Genomic DNA, 13,331 nt, shown 5'->3' with positions numbered 1-13,331 from the left:
CTGGTCTGTCAAGCCTGCTCCACCATTCAATAAGATCATGGATGACTCATCTGGCCATGGACTCATCTCCAACTACCTGCCTTTTCCCCATAACCTTTAATTCCCTTACTATGCAAAGATCTGACTAAACTTGTCTTAAATCTATGTACTAAGTTAGCCCCCACTGTTTCATTGGGCAGAGAATTCCACAGATTCACCACTCCCTGGGAAAAGCAGTTCCTCTTCATCTCCGTCTTAAATCTACTTCTCCGAATCTTGAGTCTATGTCCCCTAGTTCTAGTCTCATCTACCCGTGGAAACAACTTTCCTGCCTCTATGTTATCTATCCCTTTCATAATTTTACATGTTCCTATAAGAACCCCTCTCATTCTTCTGAATTTCAGTGAGTACAGTCCCAGACAACTCAATCTCTCCTCATAGTCTAATCCCCTCATCTCTGGAATCAACCTGGTGAGCCTCATCTGCACTGCCTCCAAAGCGAGTACATCCTTCCTCAAGTCAGGAGACCAGAACTGCACACAGTTCTCTAGATGCGACCTCACTAGTACCCTGTACAGTTGCAGCATAACCTCCCTGCTCTTAAATTCAATCTCTCTAGCAATGAAGGCCAACATTCCATTTGCCTTCTTGATAGCCTGCTGCATCTGCAAAACCAACTTTTTGAAATTCATGCACAAGCACTCCCAAGTCCCTCTGCACAGCAGCATGCTGGTTTTTTTTTCACCATTCCAATAATCTGATCTTCCATTTTTCTTTCCAATGTGGATAACCTTGCATTTACCAACATTGTGTTCCATCTGCCAGACCCTTGCTCATTCACTTAACCTACCTATATCTCTCTGTAGATTTTCTGTATCTTCTGCACAATTGCCTTTTCCACTCAACTTAGTGTCATCAGAAAACTTTGATAGATTACACTCAATCCCCTCTTCCAGATTATTTATATCATGAACAGATGCGGGCACAGCAGTGCCCCTGTGGCACACCACTCACCACTGATTGCCAACCACTGTATCCCAACTCTCCGTTTTCTATTAGTTAACCAATCCTCTATCCATGCACCACTCCCAACTCTTTGCATCTTTATCTTCTGGACAAGTCTTTTATGCAGCGCCTAATCAAATGCCTTCTGGAAATCCAAGTAAATACTGTCCATTTATTCCCCTCTATCCACTGTACCCATTATATCCTTGAGGAACTCCAGTAATTTTGTCAAACAGAACGTGCTTTTGCTGAATCCATGCTGCATCTTCCTGATGGATCCATTTCTTTCTAGATGCTTTGCTACTTCTTCTTCAATGATAGCTTCAAGCATTTCCCCAGCTACTGATGTTAAACTAACTGGCCTGTAGTTACCCGTCTTCTGCTGACCTCCTTTCTGAAAAGTGGCATGACGTTTGCCATCTTCCAATCTGCCGGGAACTGCCCAGAGTCCAAGGAAGTTTGGTTAATTATCACCAAAGCTTCTACTATAACTTCTGCCATTTCTTTCAGTACCCTGAGATGTATTCCATCAGGACCAGGGACTTGTCTATCTTCAGGCTAACAAAATTGCTCAGCACTACCTCACCAGTGATAGCTATTGTATCAAGGTCCTCACCTCCCATCGCATTCATAGCATCGCTCTTTGGCTGCTCTCTTACAGCAGCAGAAGATCATGAATAGCATGGTTTGGAAGCAGTTCAAAACTACTGGACACTTCCACCTGAAAGTGTTTCACAGGTAAAGTGTAACCACATCTTGAATCTCATATGTCTGCTTGAGAGCATGGAATCACAGTTAACATCAGTGGCAACTTGAACACTGAGACAACAGGAAGGGCCGAAGTGGTGATTCAATGCAGAACAATATGGTTACGTCTCCATAAGAGGGGCTGCTTGATGAAGATGGGGGAGGGGGTGGATGGTTCAAAGGTTCATTTAATATTGATGTATACAACTCTGAAATTCACCTTCTCCAGCTAGCCACAAAACCAAGAAAGAAAAGAATGGCAGCATGACCATCAACTCTCAAATCCCTCTTCCCCGCATAAAAAAATGAACAAGAATGGAACAGGTACATTGACCCCCAAACTCCCCCTCCCACGTGAACAATAAAACACGAAGGACTGGGCGGAAAACACAGAATAAAAAAACTATAAGTCTTTATAAAAAAGTCTGCAGCCCAAGTCCATATCCAAAGCACTGAAAACCTGGGTAAGATCCCCTGGTACAGCAGCAGGCCTTTCCCTCTTGGTAGCATAGTGATCCCACACTGATCAAAAAGCAGTCTTCCCTCTCTGTAGCCGAGGACGGGGTTGTGGGGAGAAGAGGATCTCTGAATGAACAACACGTCAAACCTTATAAACTGGCCATTAGGAGTACATACAGCAAAATCTAACAACCAGAATGAGTTTTTATTGACAACAGTTGAGGAATAAATATTAGTTAAGAGAAAATTCCTCTGTTGTTGACATATGTCATGAGACAGTTAGCATCCATCAAAGTGCATTGACATATTTAAAACATGGCATTTTTCACTGTTTAGCACCTATTCAACACTTGTACACCTGCTCATTAATGCAAATATCTTATTAGCCAACTTCCCAGGGAATAACAGAGTTTTGCAAGAATTATTTAATAGTAATATTGGCAAAATTTACTGTCTCAGACATCAAGTAAAAAATTGTTAAGGATAAAATGCAGAGAGAAAAATTACTGAAATGTGTTTGGGAGAGTTTCCCTGACCACAAGTTTGCAGTCCAAATGGGAAGGAGGCACTGCTCAATCAGGGGTAGGGAATCTGAGTGGAACTGTATTGGAGATAGTTGTAGGTGTTGGTAAGCCTGCATTGAATATTTGTTGGTAGCCTATCTTCTAACAACTACTACTGCTTTGATAGTTTCTATTTCCTGGTTCCCCCATTGCCTCCTGATATAACTGCATTTCACTTTCCACCTGCACTTTTTGCTTTGATGACAAGACATTCTTCGCCGATGCCTCCAAGACGTCTTCCTTCTTCCAGAACTGTAGCTTCATCTGCATCACAGTTAACAGCGTCCTTGACTGCAATCTTATTTAATTCTTGTACTTCCACCTTCAACCCTTCCCCTCCTGGACAGAGCAAGGAGAGAGCAAGGAGATTCAGTGGGACAAACAACTCTTGTGTCATCTTCAAACTTACCAATCAGCCCTGCCATTTCCTCATTCAAGTCATTTACAAAGAGTAGGGGTCTCAGAACAGATCCTTAGCAGATCACTAGTAGTCACTGAACTCCAGGCAGAATATATTCCATGCTCTGTGTTCTCTTATCCTTTTTGTCTACTGTGAAAATAGATGTTACATATGTGCAATTTCAAAATCATAATTGATCATTACAATTTTGAAGGTAACTGCCTTAAATAGGCCAGAGCTTCTCTTATTACTCTGCTTCTCTTCAATATATAAAATCATTTGTTGTGAATATTGATGTCCTTTACATTTTAAATTCATAAACCCCTAAAAAGATTTTTTAAACAAATGGTGCCCTCTCAATTTAGAGCCTACTTAAGAGCAGTACTTAGGTTTATCTAATTTAAATCACACTAAACTCCCAATCGCAGCAAAGAAGTTGAAGGAGAAAAACGTAAAGCAGTAATCTCACAGCATATAAAATGATTCTCTCACTGTATGACTGATTATAGAGCTGTTGATTAACAACAATAAATATTGCTAGATGCAGCAGAACATCCAGATTGCTGATTGTACAATTTTATCCTAAATATAAGAGGGCTATTAAAGATTGTCTTTTCGATAGTAACAAATAGCTCACCATTTTAGCAAAAGGCAATTCAGAAAAATATTCCAATCATCTTTCTTGTAATTAAAACAGATTGACCATGTCTCAACACCTTATTTTAGAACAATATAACTAAAATATTTAATTAAGTGACTCTGACCTTGCACAGTCATGGCGTGTACACTTTTGTTAGTACGATAAAGGTTCATGAAAGGAGAAATAGGTCTTTTGTATGTCTTCAGTGAATATGCAATTATGGTGATTGATGCAGTTTTACAGAAATACCAGCCCTTTTATTAATGAGCATAACACTCAGAAGAAATACAACCAAGTGCAGTACTACACATAATATATGACTGCTTCAGAAAATAGTTGAAATTAAAGAAAGTAAAAGGGTTTTTATTTTTTATCTATATTGTATGTACAAATGCAAACATTATTTCCAGCTGTGATGTTTTGAAAGAATCCTCCAGAGGGGCACTTGTACAATATATTCTAATATACGAAATAAATACATTATCCAAAAGCATAAGATTCTGACAGATGAAATGTTACAGGAAATAAACATTTGATCAGATATTGCAATGATAAATCGATCCACATGACACTTGTTGCTGTAACGTTCAGTTTTGAACACTCACCTGCAGGATCTGAAATGAAATCCAGTATGCCAACGACACAATGATCCGCTCAGAACTAATTCTTTGACTGGTTAGTGAATATAAAATTTGAGAAATGATTGAAATAGGTGTAAGCATGAAACTTAATTAAGACATCAGTGACAAGCACCAGTATGAAGTAGATTTCATAAGATATCGACCATAATGATAGAAGAATATTTCAATTTTATAACAATGTGAAGCTACAATAAAATTATAAAGGAATTGTGACAGGATATGATGAAACATAAATCTGATATCTTTTGAAATGTGCAGTATATGCAATACTATTAAAACTGGAGTTTCTCTGAAAGCATTGCAAATATTATACACACAGTGTGCGGAGGAGCTCAGCAAGTCAGGTAGCATCCATGGATGGGAATAAACAGTTGATGTTTTTGGCCAAGACCCTTCATCAGTCCTAACGAAGGAAGGGTCACAGCATGAAATGTAGACCTGTCCTGATGAAGGATCTCAGCCTGAAACATACTGTTTTTTTCCATACGTAGATGTTACCTGACCTGCTGAGCTCCTCCAGCATATTTTGTGTATTGCTCTATGTTTCCAGCATCTGCAGTACCTCTTGTGTCTTGCAAATATTATAATTAACTATTTGATAGTAACAACTGGTATTTAATTACTAGTTCATGACAGTATGATACTGTTTTACTCAAAGCAAGATCTTTCTAGAAGTAAAAATAAAACTTACTGTTAAATTTAATTGACATGTTAATAAACACAAGAGGTTCTGCAGAAGCTGGAAATCCAGAGAAACACACACAAAGCACGGGAGGAACTCATTAGGTCCATAGCATCTGTGGAGAGGAATTAACAATCGATGTTTTGGAACAAGACCTTTCATCAGATCCGAGGAAAGGTCTCGGCCCAAAACATTGACTGTTAATTCCTCTCCAAAAATGACATCTGGTGTGTTGAGTTCCTCCAGCATTTTGTGTGTGTGTCACTCTAGATATTAATAGATCATTTAATTGTCATTAACAAGAATGATGTCAAAGCAATCAGGAAGCAGCAAATTAAATTTATAAATATGCTGACAAGACTAGGAATTAAGTAATGAGGAGAGATAGTCTGAGATGAGATTTCTTTTCTATTGAGCAGAGATAACTGAAATGCAAAATTGTAAGATATGTACCAGAGTGAAATAGGAAGTATTTATCCCCTTTATTAGCAAGGACAATAATTAAGGGCCAGAGATTTAAGATGGTTGGTAGAGTAATTAGAAAAAATTATGGAAAACCTTCTGGAGTTTACTGTTGCAAAGAGTGATAGAGACAGAAAGGTAGCTCTTTTCGTGATCATATTTAAATAATTTCATGATGAATTTATCAGGATCTATAACATACAAAACAATGGACTGAGAATTGATATTAACTGAAATAGCACTCTTTTGTTTGGCATGGATAATATGAACAGAATTGCTTTGCATGGCAAAAACAAGATCTCCAATTCTCTGAATAATCTACCAGTTTAGCCCAATGAAAAATGCCTGTTTGTCCTATCTATAATTTGCAGGTCTCCAGTTAATAATCAGTTTACTAAACAGAGTATCTGATTTGAATTTATCATGCTTACATTGCAGAACAATAAAGGACCCCAGCCATTTGTTCATGTTGATATACATAAGAAAGCTTCAAAGGACAAAAACATCTATTAATCTGTGTTTTAGGTTCAAAGCTTACAGTAGTCATTGGTATTTAGATAAAAATCATCACAAGTTCAACTTCAAGCTGCATTTGATTGAATAAAATTTAATTCTTCTTAACACAGCGACCATTCTATGTATCAAAGATCACTTATAAATAGTTGAAACCTAGTCAGACAACAACTTGTTTACAACATAAAATGTATGTGTAAGACCCATAATTTTTCAAAAGGTAACAAACACCTGTGTTCTAAAAGTAGTAAAACAAATTAAAATACAGAATTTCATTTGCTATTCATAACACACCAATTTATGATTACAACTAATTCATTAAGTAGAGAGGATAAATATCTATCATGTTATGTTTTCTTTTTTCTTTTTGAATGAGCCTTTTAACTTCTTCCAGATACTGCCCTTTCTCTTCATCTTCTTCTCAGTAGACGGCAAAGCTTCCTTCCTTCGGATTTCTCGTACCATGCCGTAAAAGACATCATCAATGTAGAGGCGCAAAGCTGCTGAAGTCTCAAAAAACGGGCAATTGTATTCTCTTGCCAAAGCCATGCCCTCCTCATGGGAAACCTTGGGAGAAAAATCCATGAATAATATAAAATACATTAATTATCAACAAAATCGCTGTGTTCTACTGTACTTTGTTCTGACTAGATGCTTGTTGTTTTGGCACTGAAAATTCAAACAATAAGTAACGGCAGGAACGATATGTTGTTCAGTTAATTAACACTTGTATCAACAACAAATACCCAGACAACTTCTGTGTTCATCAGCTCAGCTATTAGTATCACAAATAATTCATTGATAACTAGCATTATGGTTAGCATGGTGCTTGGAGCATTGGAATTCAGGGTTCAATTCCAACATCATCTGTACACCCTCTCCATAGAACGTGGATTATCTCCAGGTGTTCCAGTTCCCTCCCACAGTCCAAAGATGTGTTACTTAGTAAGTTAATTGGCCATTTTAAATTATCCTGTGTGTACGTTAGGGTTAAATCGCAGGATGTTCGGTGGCGTGTCGCAAAGGGCTGGAAGGGACTTTTCCACTCTGGATTCCAATAAATCAACAAATAAATAAATCTTTAGTATTCAAGTCTAAAATAATCACAAGATATGTAAATCAGAAAGCTGACTTTTACCCCTATTCAGTCTGTGCCAAATTTTAAAAGTGTTTCCTGTTAATTGTGAATTATATCTTTTCAAAATTATATTTTTAAAATCAAGGAAATGGGTTTTAATTACTTGACCAATAATTTTCAAGACAATTTCTTTTAAACAATTAAAGATCCAGAGTGCAATTGGACCATAAGACATAGGAGTAGAATTAGGCCATTCGGACCATTGAGTCTTCTCTGCAATTCTATCATGGTGGATATATTATTCATCTCAACTTCAGTCTCCCGACTTCTCCCTGTAACCTTTGACACTCTTATGAATTAAGAACCTTTCAGCCTCCGCTTTACGTATACCCAGTGACATTGCCGTTAATGAATTCCACAGATTCACCAACAATTACTGACATTGGTTACATCTGACATATTTTGCTAAATGTTTCAGGCTGCACTAGCATGACCAATGTTGACCCAATCCCCTACACCCCTGCTACCAAGTCATTAAACTTCAGGGTTCTAACATTTAACTGTCATTCATTCTTTGGGGGAACTCCTCTGTTTACGTGGATGATTGCAAAGAAAAAACATTTAAGGATGTATATTGTATAGATTTTTCTGACATTATATGTACCTTTGAAACCATTAAAAGCAATCTTATCCTTGACATTTCTGTATTATGTGGGTACATACTAAATGTGCAGGTGACAGATTTTGTTCCTGAAGCACAGAGTCCCAGTTTCACAACTTTGTACCATTCCTTTGGGGTCTCATTGAAGCTTTGATATTAAGGTTAATAATATACAGTAAGAGGAGTGTTTTGTAATGATTAATTCTGATGATGTATGAGATGGATCAATGAAGAGTCAACTAGGAAATGATGTGAGAGTGATACCATGAGGAAAAATGTGACAAAGGCTATTCTACATATCCAACAAAGAGACAGATATAAACTGGACATGGCGTCCCATTGGTACATCTTTCATTTGGTTATGGTGAATGATTTTAAAAGTTGTTTAATGCAAGAAAGTATTCCACTAGAGAATAGATGGTGATGCAGGATTGCTCATGGTAAGATAATGAAGTCTAAGTAAACAAGAAGTTCTATGAGGCAAGAATATGTTGAGAAATGGATCTGCCAGAGTAGTCCTGCCTCTGAGCTATCTCCTCCTTATGGACAAAGTTCTCCTTTCTGGAGATAACAGATTACTAGTTATAGGCCAGGATTTCCCATGAGTTGGTGAAACTATTACAGTTTTCAGAAATCTTTTAGATTTCCACTGAAACATTTTCACTGCCTCCCCGGAAGCCACTTTCCACGATGGAGATTAGAATTGAGTGCCGGGCTTGGGGTGACTTGGCCCATGGTTGACCATAACCATTATCTCAATATTGTGTATGTCGGCATGGCAGAGGACTCTGATGCCAATTCAGATTTGAGTGCACAGGAATATAAGGAGCTGCAGGGCATTGTGCAATCTGTCCAGTACATTATGCGTACATCTGACTCCACTATTAGTAGACCTATAGGAGTTGCTGCCTCAAGAAGACATCATCTATCATCAAACATCCCTACCATACAGGTCATCCATCTTTTTACAGCTACCATCAGGCAAGATGTACATCATCCTGGTGGTGTAGGACTTCAGTCTTAAGACCAGCTACTTCCCGTCAACCATTCAGTTTATGAACCAACCCTAATCACTATGATGACTTTCATCACTTGCAATAAAATAAGCTATTTTTGTTTTAATAGTATTCTTGTAAAATTGAGTCTAATTTACATTATTTTTTTTCATATGGATGCTGCTTATATGGTGCTATAGGCCTGTAATGCTGCTGCAAGTAAGTTTTTTGTTGCATCTGCACATATGTGTCTTTTACACACACGACTTGACTTTGACTTTGCATTTAGACTATTTTATGAGATAATGTTAATGGGCATTCTTTAATACTTTAAGGAGACCATTGTAGGTTATCCATGTTCAAACAGATTCAGGAGGGTGTGGTCACCAATGTTCAGTCAATCATTGGCTTGATGCTCAAAAGCTTGGTTTAATATTCTAGCTTCTGAGCATTTTTCCCCCAAGAAGCTATTTTGGTGCAGGAGAAGCAGTGGTAAATTTTGCCACTTATGTCTGCCTTTACTGTGTGTACAATTCAGTGAAGGAGTTAATGGTGACTTGGAGTTTAGCCGCCACGTGCGTGTTTCAACCTGCAGCATGAGACAGTGCTGGCAGAATTGTATAGCTAGTAGAGCCGCAGACCTACAACACTAGAGGCTCAGGTTTAATATTGATCTCGGCTGCTGTCTGTGTGCAGCCTGCATGTTCTTCCTGTTTCGTCCAGGTGCTCTACCTTCTTCCCAGACCCCAAAGACGTGCAGGTTGCTACGTAAACTGGACGTTGTGCAGGTGAACTGTTGCGAATAGAAGTGGCACTAATATAGAATTAATATAAATGTGTGGCTGATAGTTAGTGTGAACCCAGTGGCCTGAGGGTTTTCATTCTCTGCAGTACCTCTCTACAACTAGGAGCACAGTATTGTCTATACCCAATGCATAGAGCTGATAGCAGAATCCAGTTGCAGGAGATGCAATACTTATATTGAAACCTCAGGGTAAGAAGATAGTTTCAAAGGAATTGCTACAATATTGATATTTGACATAAATTTCCGATTTCACTGAACTGTAGAGTGATCTATTTATTTCACTGACAGTGTCTGCATTTGTATTGTGAAAGCCAAATGTCTAACGTAGCATCAAGTATGTCATGTGAACCAATTCCCTTTATTTATAAGCTCAATACAGACTATCTGCAGCCAGCTGGCACTTAGAAAGGGTAGGATAAGATGGCTGATGTCAGGGTGAAGATACGTCTCTGCCAAAGGAAGTATAAAGCACTTCGTCCCTCGGCTAGCCTGTAGGTCACCCTTGGGCAAGGTGCAGCATCTACTCATCTTCCCAATCGAGGTCACGTGAAGCCATGGGAGCAGGTGGTGGACGGTTGTATGAGCAGCATGAGGGTGTACATCACAATTCCTGGTTGTGCGACCACTGATGCCAGGCAGATAATCTCTGAACAGTATTGGTAATGGCTGGGGTCATCTGACTTGTAAAGGCACTGCCGAGAAAACAGTAATGGTAAACCACTTTTGTAGACAAATTTGCAAAGAACAACCATGGTCCATGGAAAGATCATGATCATCCATGTCATACAACATGGTGCATAATGAATGAACTAATGAACAGTATGATGATAAAAGTGCACATATTTTACAAGGTAGAGTGACAGGTATCATTTTAATTTAGCTTCCAATGCTGTACTTTACATATTAAAGTAATAATCATCATCATTTACATAGGAAAGTAAATTATCATAATAATTCATGATTTATGAAGTAAATATTAATTGATTATCATTTACTGCCAAATTACGGTGTCACTGGCACAGTTCAGAAAGCTGCAGTTTAATTTGCCAGGTTTATTTCATTGGAGGGTCAACTTAATTTTTCATTACGGGTTCAGAATGGGTGATTTAGGAATGAAAGAGGAAAAAGGTAAGTTCTGAACTTTATATTTCTCAGTGAAAGTCATCTCATTATTCAAAGAACAAATTATATAAGCACCATTTCCAATTCCTGGGATAACTCAGAATAATGTTTACACTGGTTGCAATAGTAGGATGCTGCTGTTGAACTCTTTTGGAGATTTTGTACAACTGAAAACCTGCCTTAGCTTGGGTATAAAAACTGTGCAGACAGTGAGTTGCAGCACAGCAAGGGAACTTGAGACTAACATTTCTTCCAAATCTGGTGATCTTCTTTTGATACAAGGAGGAATTTTTTAATTGATTTAATAGTATTTCTTCATTTTCCTATTAATCCCTGCAAGAACATTTATCTCAAGGTTGTATCAGGAGACATACTGTATACATGTTGATACAAAATTTATTTTGAACTTAAACTTTGAAATAAAAAATTGTGTTTATTTAACATATAGCATGTTTAACCTTATGTGCGAGAAACTTTCACTGTAAACACTAATGTGTGTAGCATGCAGAATGATTGGTCTGCTGTATGGACCTCGCTGAGGACTAAAACCTACCTTAACTTGGGTAGAAAAACAGTGCAGATAGTGAGTTCCCGAAATAAGAGGGGAATGCAATGTTTGCTGAGACCTAGTTTGGTGGGGTGGTTGGGGAATTTGAGTAAGTAGCATGGGAGAATGGTGATTATGGGGAAAGGCAGTCTGTACTGTATTGTCAACAGATTTGTGTCCCATTTCTCAGAAAGGATGTGTTGTCATTGGAGACAGTCCAGAGGAGGTTCATGAGAACGATTCCAGGAATGAAGGGGTTAACATATGAGAAGAATTTGGCAGCTTTGGCCCTGTACTAACTAGAATTTAGAAGAATATGGGGGCATCTCAGTTGAAAGGACTAGATAGGGAGGATGTGGAGAGGATGTTTCCTCTGGTGGAGGTATCCAGAACTAGAGGGCACAGCCTCAAAATTAAGGGGCAATCTTTTAGAACAGAGCCAGGGAGGAATTTTTTAGCCAGGGAGTAGTGAACCTTTGAGGTACTCTGCCAAAGACTGCGGTGGAGGCCAAGTCTGTGGTTATATTTAAAGCGAAAGTTGATTGTTTTCTGATTGGTCAGGGCATCAAAGGATATGGTGAGAAGGCAGGTGTATGGGGTTGAGTGGGATACGGGATCAGCCATGATGGAATGCAGAGCAGACTTGATGGAATGAATGGCTTAATTCTGCTCCTATGTCTTATGAGTATGGGCCGTGTGGATGATCACATCATCAGATAAGTCAGGAGGGTGGGAAGTAATGAACCTAGAAATTTACAACACATTACAGGCCATTCAGTCAACAATGTTGTGCCAACCATGTAACCGACTCTAGAAACTGCTTAGAATTTCCCTACTGCATAGCCCTCTATTTCTCTAAGCTCCATGTACCCACCTAACAGGCTCTTAAAAGATCCTATTGTATCAGCTTCCACCACAGCTGCCGGCAGTGCATTCCATGTACTCACCACCCTCTGTGTGAAAAACTTACCCTTGACATCCCCTTGGCACCAATTTCCAAGCACTTTAAAACTATGCCCCTTGTGTTAGCCATTTCAGCCCTGGGAAAAAGCCTCTGGCTATCCACAGGATCAATGCCCCTCATCATCTTATATACCTCTATCAGGTTACCTCTCATCCTCCGTCACTCCAAAGAGAAAAGGCCAAGTACACTCAACCTATTCTTATAAGGTACACCTTCCAATCCAGGCAACATCCTTGTAAATCTCCTATGCACTCTCTCTATAGTATCCACATGCTTCCTGTAGAGAGGTAACCAGAACAGAGCACAGTACTCCAAGTGGAGTCTGACCAGGGTCCTATATAGCTGTAACATTACCTGTCGGCTCTTGAACTCAATCCCATGGTTGATGAATGCCAACACACTGTATGCCCTCTTATCAACATTGTCAACCTGCACAGCAGCTTTGAGTGTCCTATCGGCACGGATCCCAAGATCTCTCAGATCCTCCACACTGCCTAGAATCTTACCATTTATATTATCTTCTGCCTCCAAATTGGACCTACCAAAATGAACCACCTCACACTTATCTGGGTTGAACTCCATCTGCCACTTCTCAGCCGAGTTCTGCATCCTATCAATGTCTCGCTGTAACTTCTGACAACCCTCCAGACTATCCACACCACCTCCAACATTTTTGTCATCAGCAAACTTATGAACCAATCCTTTTACTTCTTCACCCAGGTCATTTATAAAAATCACAAAGAGGAGGGATCCCAGGACAGATCCCTGTGGAACACCACTGGTCACTAACCTCCATGCAGAGTACAAACCATCTACAACCACCATTTGCTTTCTATGGGCAAGCCAATTCCGGATCCACAAAGCAAGGTCTCCTTGGATCCCATGCCTCCTTACTTTCTGAAGGAGACTTGTATGGGAAACCTTATCAAATATCTTGCTGAAATCCATATACACTGCATCTACTGCTCTACCCTGTGTTTTGTTACTTCCTCAAAGAATTCAATCAGGCTCATAAGACATGACCTGCCCTTGACAAAACCATGCTGATTATCCCTAATTAGATTATGT

At 39.0% G+C, this 13,331-nt stretch overlaps 1 protein-coding gene across 8 annotated transcripts in view; it reads right to left on the bottom strand.

Moving 5' to 3' along the window:
* Positions 1–4,157: 4,157 nt before the first annotated feature.
* The window catches only part of LOC132404908 (GTP-binding protein Rit2-like), a 328,089-nt gene continuing 318,915 nt past the window's right edge, over positions 4,158–13,331 (bottom strand). For 7 of the 8 annotated variants that reach the window (XM_059989504.1, XM_059989511.1, XM_059989509.1 and 4 more), the window contains one exon: positions 4,158–6,658. In XM_059989504.1, the coding sequence (XP_059845487.1) occupies positions 6,434–6,658 (225 nt within the window). In that variant the 3' untranslated portion in view covers positions 4,158–6,433. Of the gene's footprint in view, positions 6,659–9,487; positions 10,323–13,331 lie in introns of those variants that run through there. The other variant, XM_059989507.1, reaches the window with a different exon arrangement.

Source organism: Hypanus sabinus, chromosome 14, assembly GCF_030144855.1.
Source record: "Hypanus sabinus isolate sHypSab1 chromosome 14, sHypSab1.hap1, whole genome shotgun sequence".
Lineage (NCBI taxonomy): Eukaryota > Metazoa > Chordata > Chondrichthyes > Myliobatiformes > Dasyatidae > Hypanus > Hypanus sabinus.
Note: the sequence above shows the minus strand (reverse complement) of the source record. Positions and strands in the feature narration are given on the sequence as shown.